Source organism: Hemicordylus capensis, chromosome 4 (genome assembly GCF_027244095.1).
Source record: "Hemicordylus capensis ecotype Gifberg chromosome 4, rHemCap1.1.pri, whole genome shotgun sequence".
Taxonomy (NCBI): domain Eukaryota; kingdom Metazoa; phylum Chordata; class Lepidosauria; order Squamata; family Cordylidae; genus Hemicordylus; species Hemicordylus capensis.
Window position 1 is genome coordinate 288,532,424 of NC_069660.1, and position 12,493 is coordinate 288,544,916.

At 42.8% G+C, this 12,493-nt stretch overlaps 1 protein-coding gene across 6 annotated transcripts in view; it reads left to right on the forward strand.

The window, feature by feature from the left end:
- FZD6 (frizzled class receptor 6) overlaps window positions 1-12,493 on the forward strand; it is a 39,777-nt gene that overhangs the window by 21,283 nt on the left and 6,001 nt on the right. For all 6 annotated transcript variants that reach the window (XM_053243471.1, XM_053243475.1, XM_053243473.1 and 3 more), the window contains 3 exons: window positions 4,721-5,738; window positions 7,984-8,132; window positions 11,675-12,118. In XM_053243471.1, the coding sequence (XP_053099446.1) occupies window positions 4,721-5,738; window positions 7,984-8,132; window positions 11,675-12,118 (1,611 nt within the window). The remainder of the gene's footprint in view (window positions 1-4,720; window positions 5,739-7,983; window positions 8,133-11,674; window positions 12,119-12,493) is intronic.

Here is a 12,493-nt window from a genome sequence, read left to right on the forward strand (position 1 = left end):
AAGCTGCTAGGAATACTGCTGCCCCTGGGAGCACTGTCTCTACTCAGAACACCTCGCCAGAGGGTAGTGACACGGACACCTCTTATCGGACTGACACTGAGGGGGACAGCGTACCTGAACCTAGGGAGCCTGACCCCCCGGCAGACGTGGCACCTAAGACTTCCATTTCTCCAACAGAGGAGTTGAAAGAGTATCACGCTCAGATACAGGACATGGCAGAGGCTTTGGGCCTCAAGATTAAGCTGCCTGAATTGGATCTTAAGGATCCCGTATATAATATGATGGCGAAAGCAAAGCTTACCCACCTTGTATCCCTCCCAATGTTACCAGTGATTTCAAAGGCAGCACAATCTGCATGGGAAGTACTGCAGACATCTACGACTACTTCAAGAAAATTGGAAGGTTTATATTTGATACAAGAGGAGGAGAATACCTACCCGGTGAAGCACCCAGTTCCGAACTCGATAGTGGTAGAGTGCGCATCTTTGAAAGGTGGTCAGCGACACACAACCCCCGCTGACAAAGAGGGTAGAAAGCTTGATGTTCTGGGGCGGAAAGTGTATGCCACATCTAGTCTTGCTGTCAAAATAGCGAATTACTCTGCTTGTATGACTCGTATGTGTGACTCTGCTTGTATGACTTGCACCACCTCTGGGATGTATTCTTCCAGGACTCGCCAACAATGTCCTCTGATGATTTCCAGAAGGCGCTGGCACAAACCTATGAGAAGGCAACGGTTGTCACTAGACACTTGCTTAGTACTTTTAAGCACCTGACAGAAACAGAACTGCAGGCCATGGCCACGGCTGTATCTTTATGTCGCCATGCATGGCTCAGGTCAACAAACCTACAACCTGAAATGAAGGATAAAATAGAGCACTTACCTTTTGATGGAAAGGGATTGTTTGCAGAGTCTACAGATGATACGATGGAGTCATGGAAAAAGATGAAGTTCACGGCCAAGTCCTTCATGGCGGCTACAACTTCGACAGGACAGTAATCCCATAGTTGCACCTATGGGAGACAACAGAACCGATATTCTGATTGACAGGATAGGAAAGAGTATAGAAAGCAGAATAGACCTTACCAAAGATATAAGCCCTATTATCAAAAATTAAAGGGCCAAAAGCCAGCCAGAGAGCAGACGAAACAGACTCTTTGAAGTTCAAGTCCATCCACAGCATGAGCACATGGTAACACCAAGTTCAGTACCTGGGGCTCCCAACAACAGCCTCGTGACAGCCAATGTATCCATCAAGTTGGCAAGCCATGCCCAAGCATGGCACTACATAACATCAGACAATTGGGTGCTGAAAATTATAAACTCTGGTTACACAATAGAGTTCAAAGCTTTGCCACCTTTTCAGGGTGTGAAATACACCAAATCAACTCGGGTGTTACTGGAGGAAGTGGAGGTGTTATTCGAAAAGTGCATAATTGTGCAGGTGCAGTGGATGGACAGAATGAGGGGGTTTTACTCCAGATATTTCCGAATCCCCCAAAAGGATGGGGGGATTCGGGCGATAATGGACTTGAGAGATCTAAATGGCTATATAGACACAAGGAAGATCAGAATGATCACTCTGCAAGGAATATTACAATTCCTGATGAGGGAAGAATGGGCTGTCACTTTAGATCTGAAGGATTCTTATTTCCACGTAGGGATCTGGGAGAAGCATTGAAAGTACCTTTGGTTCATGGTAGGCTATACAGTGTACCAATATGTGGTTTTTCCGTTCGGCCTCTCTACAGCCCCGCGTGTGTTTACAAAGGTGATGGCAGTTGTTGTGGCATTCTTAAGAACAAAGGGCGTTGTGGTATATCGGTATTTGGACGACTGGTTCATTGTAAACAACGAAAGAGAACAGTTACTTTCGCAGGTACATCTTGTCTTACAGCTCCTGACCACCTTAGGAATCAATGTAAATTGGAAGAAATCAAACTTGGTCCCTCAAAGAATGGTGGATTACATAGGGGCAGTACTGAATATGGAGGAAAAGAAAGCTTATTTGCCAGAATCCAGATACCAACAGATCAGAGACCTGGTGTTCTTGTTCAGAAGAGTGCCACGACAACCAGCGGAGTCCATTCAGAGGATGCTAGGGTTAATGGCATCTTGCAACACAACTGTGGCCAATACCCGTCTTCATATGCATGACCTCCAGTTGTGGTACCTCCGAAATTTTCGCCCGAACCTAGACAACTAAAAGAAGTTGTTGTTCATTCCGGATCATGTGTTGGAATAACTCCAGTGGTGGACCCAGCACGACAATCTGCATGTGGGGATAGCGTTCCAACCCAGGGCACCAACGCAATGGGTCACGGCAGATGCCTCCCTTTGGGGATGGGGGGCACACTGTGGCCCTCATCAGGTACAGGGTCAGTGGACCCAGGAGCAGAAATGCAAACATATAAATTACCTGGAGCTACTGGCGGTGTTCTTAGTGTTGAAGGCCTTCAGACCCCAGTTAAAAGGGGAAATGGTGCAAGTAAATCTGGACAATACAACTGCCATTGCTTATTTAAACAAGCAAGGAGGGACGGTGTCCCACTCCCTGTGTCAACTGAGCCAATGAATATGGCACTGGTGCATTGCACAGCAGTTAACGCCCACAGCACTACATATCAAAGGGGAGGACAATATTCAGGCGGACGACCTGAGCCAGAGGTTGCATCACAACCAACAGCACGAGTGGGAAATGAACGAGATGTACCTCAAGCCAGTTTTTCAAAAGTAGGGCTGCCCGGAGATGGACTTGTTTGCAACTGCTGCGAACAAAAAATGTCGGAGGTTTTGTTTGCGTTCAGGACATGGCAAGGGCTCTCTAGGCGATGCGTTCCAGCATCGCTGGACCACGGGCCACTTCTATATGTTTCCTCCGCAACCACTGATAGCCAGGGTACTGTCACAAGTGCTCAGGGATGGAACGAGGGGGATCCTGCTGGCGCCATGGTGGCCCAGGCAAGCATGGTTTGCTCTCCTACTAAGGCTATCTCGTGGGCAATACCACCAGTTTCCAGATTACCCGGACTTGTTGAGTCAAGCTCACGGGATGATACTGCACCCTCAGCTAGACATGCTAAAATTGACAGCTTGGCGGATAGGTTACTAAACAAAATATTACTTATAATAGAAAACTGTCAACCAGGCATAATTATACAACTAAGTGGCAAAGGTACAAGATCTTTGCAAAACAGTGGGGATTCTTCCCTAGAAGGGCTTCAGTCAGACAGGTCCTACTTTATATGACTACACTGAAAATGTCGGGGCTTGCGAACGCCTCTTTCCAAGTACATTTGGCAGCTATCTCATTGGAGCATAGAGGTTGGGATGGGACAACAGTTTTTTCACATCCCATGTGTAAAAAGTTCTTGAAGGGGCTAAATAACTTATTGCTACTGTGGCGGCGCCCCTTGCAGCAGTGGGACCTGCCATTGGTTTTGAATGCTTTGACAGACCAACCATTTTAGCCTCTAGCTAAGGCCACGTTGCGGATAACTACATTAAAGGCAGTATTCTTGATTGCAATTACGTCGGCGCGAAGGGTAAGCAAATTGACAGCAATGCGTGCTGATTGCCCTTACACACAGATATACCCACAAAAGGTAGTAATGCTCCTAGACCCAACTTTTAGGCCAAAGATTGTAATGTACTTTCATATAAATGAGGATATTGTTCTACCTGCGTTCTTTCAGAATCCTCACTCACAATTGGAAGGCTGCATGCACTCCTTAGATGTGCAACGAGCGTTGCTGTACTATCTACAGGCTACCAAGTCGATACGGAAGACAAACAAGCTATTTGTACTTTACAGAGGAAAGACCAAGGGCGCTTCAGTTACTCGACAATGTCTTGCCCAGTGGATAACGAGAACCATAAGGATGGCGTATAACTCTCAAGGGGTTGACCCCTGAGTTCCATCAAGGCCCATTCTACAAGAGCATATGCGGCCTCGGCTGCGAATCTGGCAGGGGTTCCAATGCCAGATATCTGTAGGGCAGCTACTTGGACATCATGTCATCCATTTGTGAAGCACTATGCACTGGACATTCGGCAGATGAAAGATGCAGAGTTTGACCGGAGTGTTCTAAAAAGAGTCCTCCCTTGATGACCCGCCACCAGTGGGGAGAGCTGGCTAGTCACCCATTCTTTATGAATGCAACAGATCACGATCCAGATAAACAGGTTGCTCACCTGTAACAGATGATCTGGAGGTGATCCGTTGTATTCATAATAGCCGCCCAGCCTCCCTGCAAAATCAAGGCCGGAAATACAGCAAAGAGATACAGAACAGATCATCAATAAGGAGACAATCACTGGCGGTCTGCAGAAACTGAGAGGATAACGCCCCAACTGCCTTGTTTAATGGAAGCATGATCACGTGCAGGGCAGTTGTGGGTGGCACGAGGAGCTAGTCAATTGGTCTGCGAGGTCCCTGCGTAGGCGCAGAACCCATTCTTTATGAATACAACGGATCATCTCCAGATCATCTGTTACAGGTGAGCAACCTGTTTATTTGATTATTTATTACACTTTTATAACGCCCCATACAAAAAAGTCCCTGGGTGATTCAGCTTAGGTTGATGTTTTATTAAATTACTTGGAGAATCTGTTTTAAGGCTCTAGGGGAATGAAATTGAATGAAGATCATAGATAGTGGATCAGTTCCACTATGCCTCTAAATATTTGTGGTTTGTTTGGTTATTTTTGTCTCTTTAGGTTGGAAGATTGTGATGAATCCGCTCCTGTCACTGTTTCTCTAACAACGAGAGCCCATGACGTTCAGAAAACCCCAGGACAGCCTAGAAGGGACTATGGATTTTGGTGTCCACGTCATCTGCAGACAGCTGGCGGACAAGGCTACAAATTTTTAGAAATTGACCAGTGTGCACCCCCATGCCCCAACATGTACTTCAGTAATCATGAGCTGGATGTTGCCAAAAGCTTCATTGGGATAGTTTCAATTTTTTGCCTTTGTGCAACTCTTTTTACCTTCCTGACATTTTTGATTGACGTCAAACGGTTCAGGTATCCAGAGAGGCCAATAATATATTATTCTGTTTGTTACAGCATAGTATCTCTCATGTACTTCCTTGGGTTTGTCCTGGGAAATCGAGCAGCCTGTAATAAGTTAGATGAAAAACTGCAAACTGGCGAAACAGTTGTTCTTGGTTCTCAGAACAAAGGCTGCACAATTATTTTTATGGCTCTCTATTTTTTCACCATGGCAGGAACTGTGTGGTGGGTGATCCTCACAGTCACTTGGTTTCTAGCTGCTGGACGGAAATGGAGCTGTGAAGCTATTGAACAAAAAGCAATGTGGTTCCATGCAGTTGCCTGGGGTATGCCTGGCTCTCTCACCATTATGCTTCTTGCCATGAACAAGGTGGAAGGTGACAACATCAGTGGTGTTTGTTTTGTTGGTCTCTATGACTTGGATGCTTCCCGATACTTTGTCCTTTTGCCTTTGTGCCTTTGTGTCTTTGTTGGGCTGTCTCTCTTGTTAGCTGGCATAATTTCTTTAAATCATGTACGGCAAGTCATCCAGAATGATGGCAGGAATCAAGAGAAGCTGAAAAAATTCATGATTCGAATTGGCGTCTTCAGTGGCTTATACTTGGTACCTCTAGTGATGCTCTTGGGCTGTTACATCTATGAGCAGGTCTACAGGAAGATCTGGGAGACCACTTGGGTCTATGACCATTGTAATAAGTTCCATATCCCCTGTCCTTATCAGGTAAGGATAAAATACTTGCACAACATAGTGCTGAAGATTTGGTTGCAGTAACAAATATGGTATGGCTTTGTCTACTTCTGTTGTATACATTTAAGTTGTAAGCTGGTGCACAGTTGGTTTTTAGACCAAGGTGATTATGAAGGGTCTTCAGTGCTAAGGCCTTTAACTGGTCGTGACCGTGCCCCAGTACTCATTGTGGCAGCCAATTTTTTCCCTAACACATAATGTTCTCCTAGGAACCACCAAATGTGTGCATTAAACATTTCTTTTTCTCTCTGCAACTTTATAGAAACCCCCCTGAAAATATAAGTGATATCCTTGCGATGATACTCTAAATAATAAAACAGTTCTGTACCAGTTTTTTAAAATAACTAATATACTGCAGTACTGTATAGGAGCATAGGAAACTGCGAAATACTGAGTCAGACAATAGGACCATCTAGCTCAGTATTGTGTACACAGACTGGCAGCAGCTTCTTCAAGGTTGCAGGCAGGATTCTCTCTCAGCCCTTTCTTGGAGATGCCAGGGAGTGAACTTGCAGCCTAGATGCTCTTCCCAGAGCAGCTCCATTCCTTAAGGGGCATTTCTTAGAGTGTTCACACATGTAGTCTCCCATTCTTATGCAACCAGGGTGGACCCTGCTTAGCTAAGGGGACAAGTCATGTTTGCTACCACAAGACCAGCCCTCCTCCAGGTAGTCCTGGGTGGTTTAGACCCTCTCTGTTCCCATTGAACAGGATGACTCTGAGCACATCTGTTCTCAGTACTGTTACTTAAATATGCTTTTTCTCCCACTAACATAGGTGGCAAGAAGTCCTCTGGACTGAGAAATGCACTCTTAGCTTTAAAAACCAAAGAAAGTTTGCCCTTATCTTGTGGTACTAGGTATAGCAGCCAAAATGAAGTACAGGTACAGCTATTCACCTAGCTATACCTAGATAGATGCTCTAAAGGTCTAACATACCTAATATATGTAACAGGTTTTCTAATATTATAAAGATTATTCCAGCAAAAATAGTTGCAGTGGAATAATTCCTTTTCAGTACAATGCTCTCTTTCCATAGGCAGAAGCCCAAAATTGTTTTATGGTTTTGAATTTCATTTAGCTTAACTTAAACTTTTTTTCCCCATTAACTAAGCTCAGACCAGTATATCTAACTTCAGCTAATGATTCCCAGCCTAATAAAAATAGACAAGGATATAGAGAAATCTGAATTCACCAATAAAATATAAGTATATATTTTAAACTTGGGAGTTAGCCAAGTCAGACAAGTAAGCACTTGAGTTAAATATCATTTGCCTTTTTTGAGCCTGTTCTGCAGAAGAGTGGATTAATTTTGCAGTGAGCAGCAGAAAAACACTGGTACTTTACCCGAAGGCACTCTGAAGATTCTGCCTCATCTAATTAACTTCAGCCCATCAATTTCATCATCTTTCCTGTGTACTCAGATGACACAACCATGTTCCTGTTTGTAGTACATCACTAAAGAAATTGGCTAGTACTGCTCTTGGTGGTAGAATAATCCACCAAACATTTTTCCTACATTTTACCTCTCTTCTAATATACAGCTATGGCTATATCTTTGAACTTTCTGATTTTACTTTATCTGACTTCTGCTTAGAATTGGTCTACAATGTTAACATTGGAATTTCCAGTAGATTTTCTCTAAATTTTTGGAGTGGCGACTGTTTTGGAATAGCTGACTGCCTTGTATCATTTTTCTGTCCTTAATTCTTTTTCCATTTTACATTATAGTTATGCTTTATTAGTTTTAACTTCTGTCTTTTAAATTTTGTATGCCACTGCAAGAGCTTTTATTGTTCAATTTTATTGTTCAATTTTTATACTGCTTTTCATAATGCATCTCAAGGCAGTTTACAAAAGTTAAATGTGAGTGTGCTGAACATAAGCATAATTAGACATCTTTTAATGACTTTTTAGTAGAACATGCATAAAACTAAAACATTAGTTTTAGTAGAACATGCAGGGTTAACATGCAGGGCTCTGTTCTCCCTTCCATTGCAGTAGAGCAGTTGAATGGATCTATTGGACAAATGATATTTAACACAACTTTAAGTGTGCAGAGTAGGCACTGTTTCTTTGGGTTGTTTAAGCCTGAATGCACCACAGCTGATGTAAAACCGGAAACTATTGTATCCACTGTTTGTTTTGACCTCTGAAGTGTGATTCAGGAAAACGCATTTTTCTGTTGTGTAATTTATGAATGGTCATTTGTTTTCCAGGTACAGGTGTTAGCAAGACCGGAAATAAGTTTGTTTCTGATTAAATACCTCATGACTTTAATTGTTGGTATCTCTCCAGTCTTCTGGGTGGGAAGTAAAAAGACCTGTTCTGAATGGGCAAGTTTTTTCAACAGAAACCGCAAACGAGAGTAAGATCAATTTTTGTTTTTGCTTGCAAAGTTAATATTTCTATAATACCTAAAACTACTAAGTACCTGGTATTGATATTTTTTTTGTTTACATGGATCTTGGGTTGTGTTCTTCAGACTTTGCTCCTAGGAATGCTGGTCAGGGAAAACAGGTGGAATTCCTCATTTTAAAGAGATGCTGACTTTTCCCAATTGTTATTCAGTTCCCCCCACCCCCTTTAATAACATTCAAAGTCCAGTCAGAAGGGCAGGGCAGGCAGGCTAAGAGGAAGAAAGAGTGAATGGGAAGCCAGGTCTACCCATAGCGGCCAATCCTATGGTGGCCATAGCCAGGCCACCATCCAAGTCTGGGAAGGAGCCCAGGTCTACCGATCATATGTGGGTAGGGCAACAAAGTCTAGCTGGGAGAGCAGGTTGAATAGCTAGGCAGGCTAATGGACAGAGGAGAAAGGGGGACAGGAGACGAGAGGGTCTTCCCTCAACTGCTAAGGCAGCATGCAGCCAGGATGCCATTATGTTACCATAGCACTGAGTATGTATTATGTGTGAGGGGGACTTACAATTGGAAAAAAGATGGTACTTCCTATTGCTGGAGTTCTGAGCTATTGGCACTCTTTAAGTATAAGAATAGCCCTTGTCCTCTCCCTGATAGTGATCTATCTGGAGACATTAGTTTTGGGTGGTATAAAAATATGTCAAATTTTAAAAAAAAAGTCCATGTGGTTTAGCAATCAGAATAGCTCTTGTCCTCACCGTCCCTCTTCCCCTACTGAAGGATGTGGCTTATGGATGATAAATGTCCTGATTTTTCAGAGGGCCGGTGATATGCCAGTTGCAGCATCTGGATGTGCTCACAGGCCCTTAAATAGGTTGGGATTTTTAGCTACAGATAACTAGATGCATTTCTTGGTAAACTGGTTCTTTTCTGTTTTGCATAACAGGCTGAGATGTTGAATCCTGAGCAGCATGGCTCTAACTTAGTCAAACCAGATGTGTTTGCTTCTTTTTCAACCTACATTATTGGCATGAATGCTTTAGTTCTTGGGCTATACTTTTCTGCAGACTTGTTTGACTGTTCTAATTTGCATACAAGTAAAATGTTTTGAAAGGTTATTCTGAATGTTGTCTTCTAACACTATTGCTCACTATAATTTCCCAAGCAAGAATTTGGAGTTCATTTTGTACAGTTAAGTTCCTTTGGGTAGACTTTCCTTCTGTTTGTGCTATGTCAATCCCAAATTCTTAATGTGGTTTTTTAGACTTCTATGTTGCCTTGCAAGCAATTTTCTTCATCTCCTTCATTCTGCATTCCTTGATGGTGAAGATATAGATTCCTTTCTATATTCCGTCCTTTCCCACCTCCATTCCTGTATAGCGATTTCATATGTTTTTACTTAATGGTCTTTAGAGCTCAGTAAGTTCCTCTACAAAAATATAGCCTCCGTCCGCCTCCCCCCCCCCCGCAAGTTTGTCTTGTAACAGTAGAGCTTTATCCATGTCTCTAATGTAGTTATTTTTAGGTAAATACTATTCTGTTTCACTAAAAACTACTGTTCTTTGCATTTGCCATCAAATATGTGGTAATGAGCACTCAGTTACTAACTTACTTACTCACACAACCTTTTTAGCAATAAACTTCAGCTGTTGGTTGAGTTGGTGTGATATTTATGAATGTTCTAACAGTTCAGAGTGAATGTCTCAACAGAATCTCTGACAAAAAGATATGGATTCTGTTAGGGGAAGTGAAATGCCAGTTTTGATTTGGCGAAGAGGAGGCCACAGTAACAGGAGCAGCTGGCCGGCATGCTACAAAAAGTTCAATTTGTGTTAACATGCATTATTTCCAACAGCCTTACTATTTGCAATTGCATCTGGCAATTTGCTTAAGTATGCACTGTGCAACTGTGTGTACGTTAAAATGTGCATGAAACGATGCACAGTATGTCAGCCTGTGTGTGTGTGTGTGTGCGCGTGCGTAATGAGACAGGATTTAGGAAGCTGAGAAGGCTCAAAAAGTAGGATAGCTAATGGAAGGACTGCACAGAAGCATGGGCAGTGCAGGAATAGAGTAGGCAGCGGCCTGAGAAACTGAATGCATTCCGTTTCATCAGGAAACTGAATGCAGGCCTTAGGGAACGATGAAATGGAAGAGGCAGAAATTTTGAGAGGAAGGGTAAGCCAAACACAAGATGGAGATGTGGAAAAATTACACACAGGAATCCAGAGAAATGTCTGGCTGTGTGGTGTTGTAAGGACAAAGGGCAGTGGCAAGAAGGCTGGAGGTTGGAAAACTGGATGAGATGAGGGCACAGAGATAGGATGGCTAAGGGAAGAGAGGATGAGGAAAGTCTATAGGGGGCGAAAAGCTATCCGCATATTGCATCAAATCAGGCTGCACAACTTTGGCTCTCCAACTGTTGATGGCCTATAACTCCCATAATCTCAGGGATGTTGAGAATTGTAGTCCAACCTTTACAGGTGAGCTGAAATTGTGCAGCCTGATTTGATGCAATATGCGGATAGCTTTTCGCCCCCTATAGACTTTCCTCATCCTCTCTTCCCTTGCAGCCGTAGAATGTAGAAAACCGACTGCTGCAGAAAGTGGTGAAGGCCACTAGCTTAGATTGTTTTTTAAAAGGTCCAGACTGATTAATAGAGGAGAGGTCTACAAATGGCTGTTAGTCACCATAGTTAAATGGAATCTCTAAATTCAAAGGCAGTATGCTGCTGAATATCAGTTGCTGTTGAGGCCAGCTGCTATTAAAAATAGGATGTTGGAATAAAATAGACCCTTGGTCTGATCCAGCAGGGATGTTCCTTAGAGGTGAAGGAAATGGGCATGAATGCAGGTATTTGCAAGCCAAGGAGAAAATAAGAGTTGGGGAAATTTTGCATAGGTATGATGAGATTGTATGCTTTTGGCAACAAGAGAGTGGCTAGGCAAAGGGGTCTTTTTAAGAAGCTGAAGAAGTCAGTTATGGTGCTGAAGAACCAGCATAATGTAGCTAGTGAGGAACAGCATGGTTCAGTTCAGATTTCAGTGTCAGGCATGAATCTGCATTCAAACCCTGGCTCTGAAATAGGCGTATTGCATAGATGGTCTTGGATAAGTCTCAATATCTCTCCCTCTCCCTCTCTTCCTTCTCTTTTGTTTATCTTGTTGAATAACTTAGAAAGTTGAAAGAGAGTGTGTGTGTGTGCTAACTTACAAAAAATTCTTGAAGGATCTCAAGCAGCCAAAGGAGATTACTCCATCTGTGGCTTTGTTTTTTCTCTCAAAATCCTAATATTATTACCTAGTTCATAGAGTCTTTAGGAAGATGACAAATAATATTGTATAGTTGCTTCCATATTACTGTTAAGTATGTGAAAAGTAACTTGTGCTGCATACAAACAGAATAACTTGATGTAAGGTGCAGTCTGGCGTAACTTAGAATCAATGAGAATTCTGGCACTGACTTCAGTAAGATGGGGATTTGCAGGTTAATGAATTGACCCATCTGCTACATAATCATGAGTATGTTGGTAATTTCTTTCTGCAGCCCCATCAGTGAAAGCCGAAGAGTGTTGCAAGAGTCATGTGAATTTTTCTTGAAGCACAATTCTAAAGCAAAGCACAAAAAGAAGCACTACAAATCTGGCTCTCACAAACTGAAGGTGATTTCAAAGTCGATGGGGACTAGCACTAGTGTCGCAACCAATCATGGGACTTCTGCAGTGGCAATTGCTAACCATGATTACTTAAGCCAAGAGACTTTTACTGAAATCAAAAGCTGTCCAGACGCATCTGAGAGAGCGGTGGAAGCAGATGGAACACCCAGCCTGAAAGTGGACGAGGAAGAGTTTGCCCCCAGCGAACAGAGTGCATTACAAACACGAGCCAGTCCTAAAGTAGCTTTGGAACAAGTGGAAAAAAGGGGCAAGGCAGACAATATGCAAGATATGGTTAGCTTATCTGAAAGCAAAAGGAGAATGGCTGAAGGAAGGTAAGGCACTCCTTCCTTTCTCTAGTGTGTTCTCTTGTTGGTAACTTCTTCAAAAGAGAAAAAGCACAAAGGAAAAAGTAAATCTTATTAACAAGTTTTTATTCCTTTAAGCTACAGTGTCTGTAACATAGTCAAGGATGGTATGCCAGACATCCTTGGCCATTGTAGAAACACACACACAAACTTTTCTTTAATAAGCTGTCACTACATTTGGTCATGAAAACTTCTTTGCAAGGTGTAATTGAAACGGAACAGAAGTATTATGGCGAGTTCAAGATCTTTGTAAAAGAAAAGTACCCCCTTTAGCTGGGATAGAGCCAATCCCCTTAGTTGTATGGGCCCACCATGATATGAATGAATAGGTTTGACTTTATC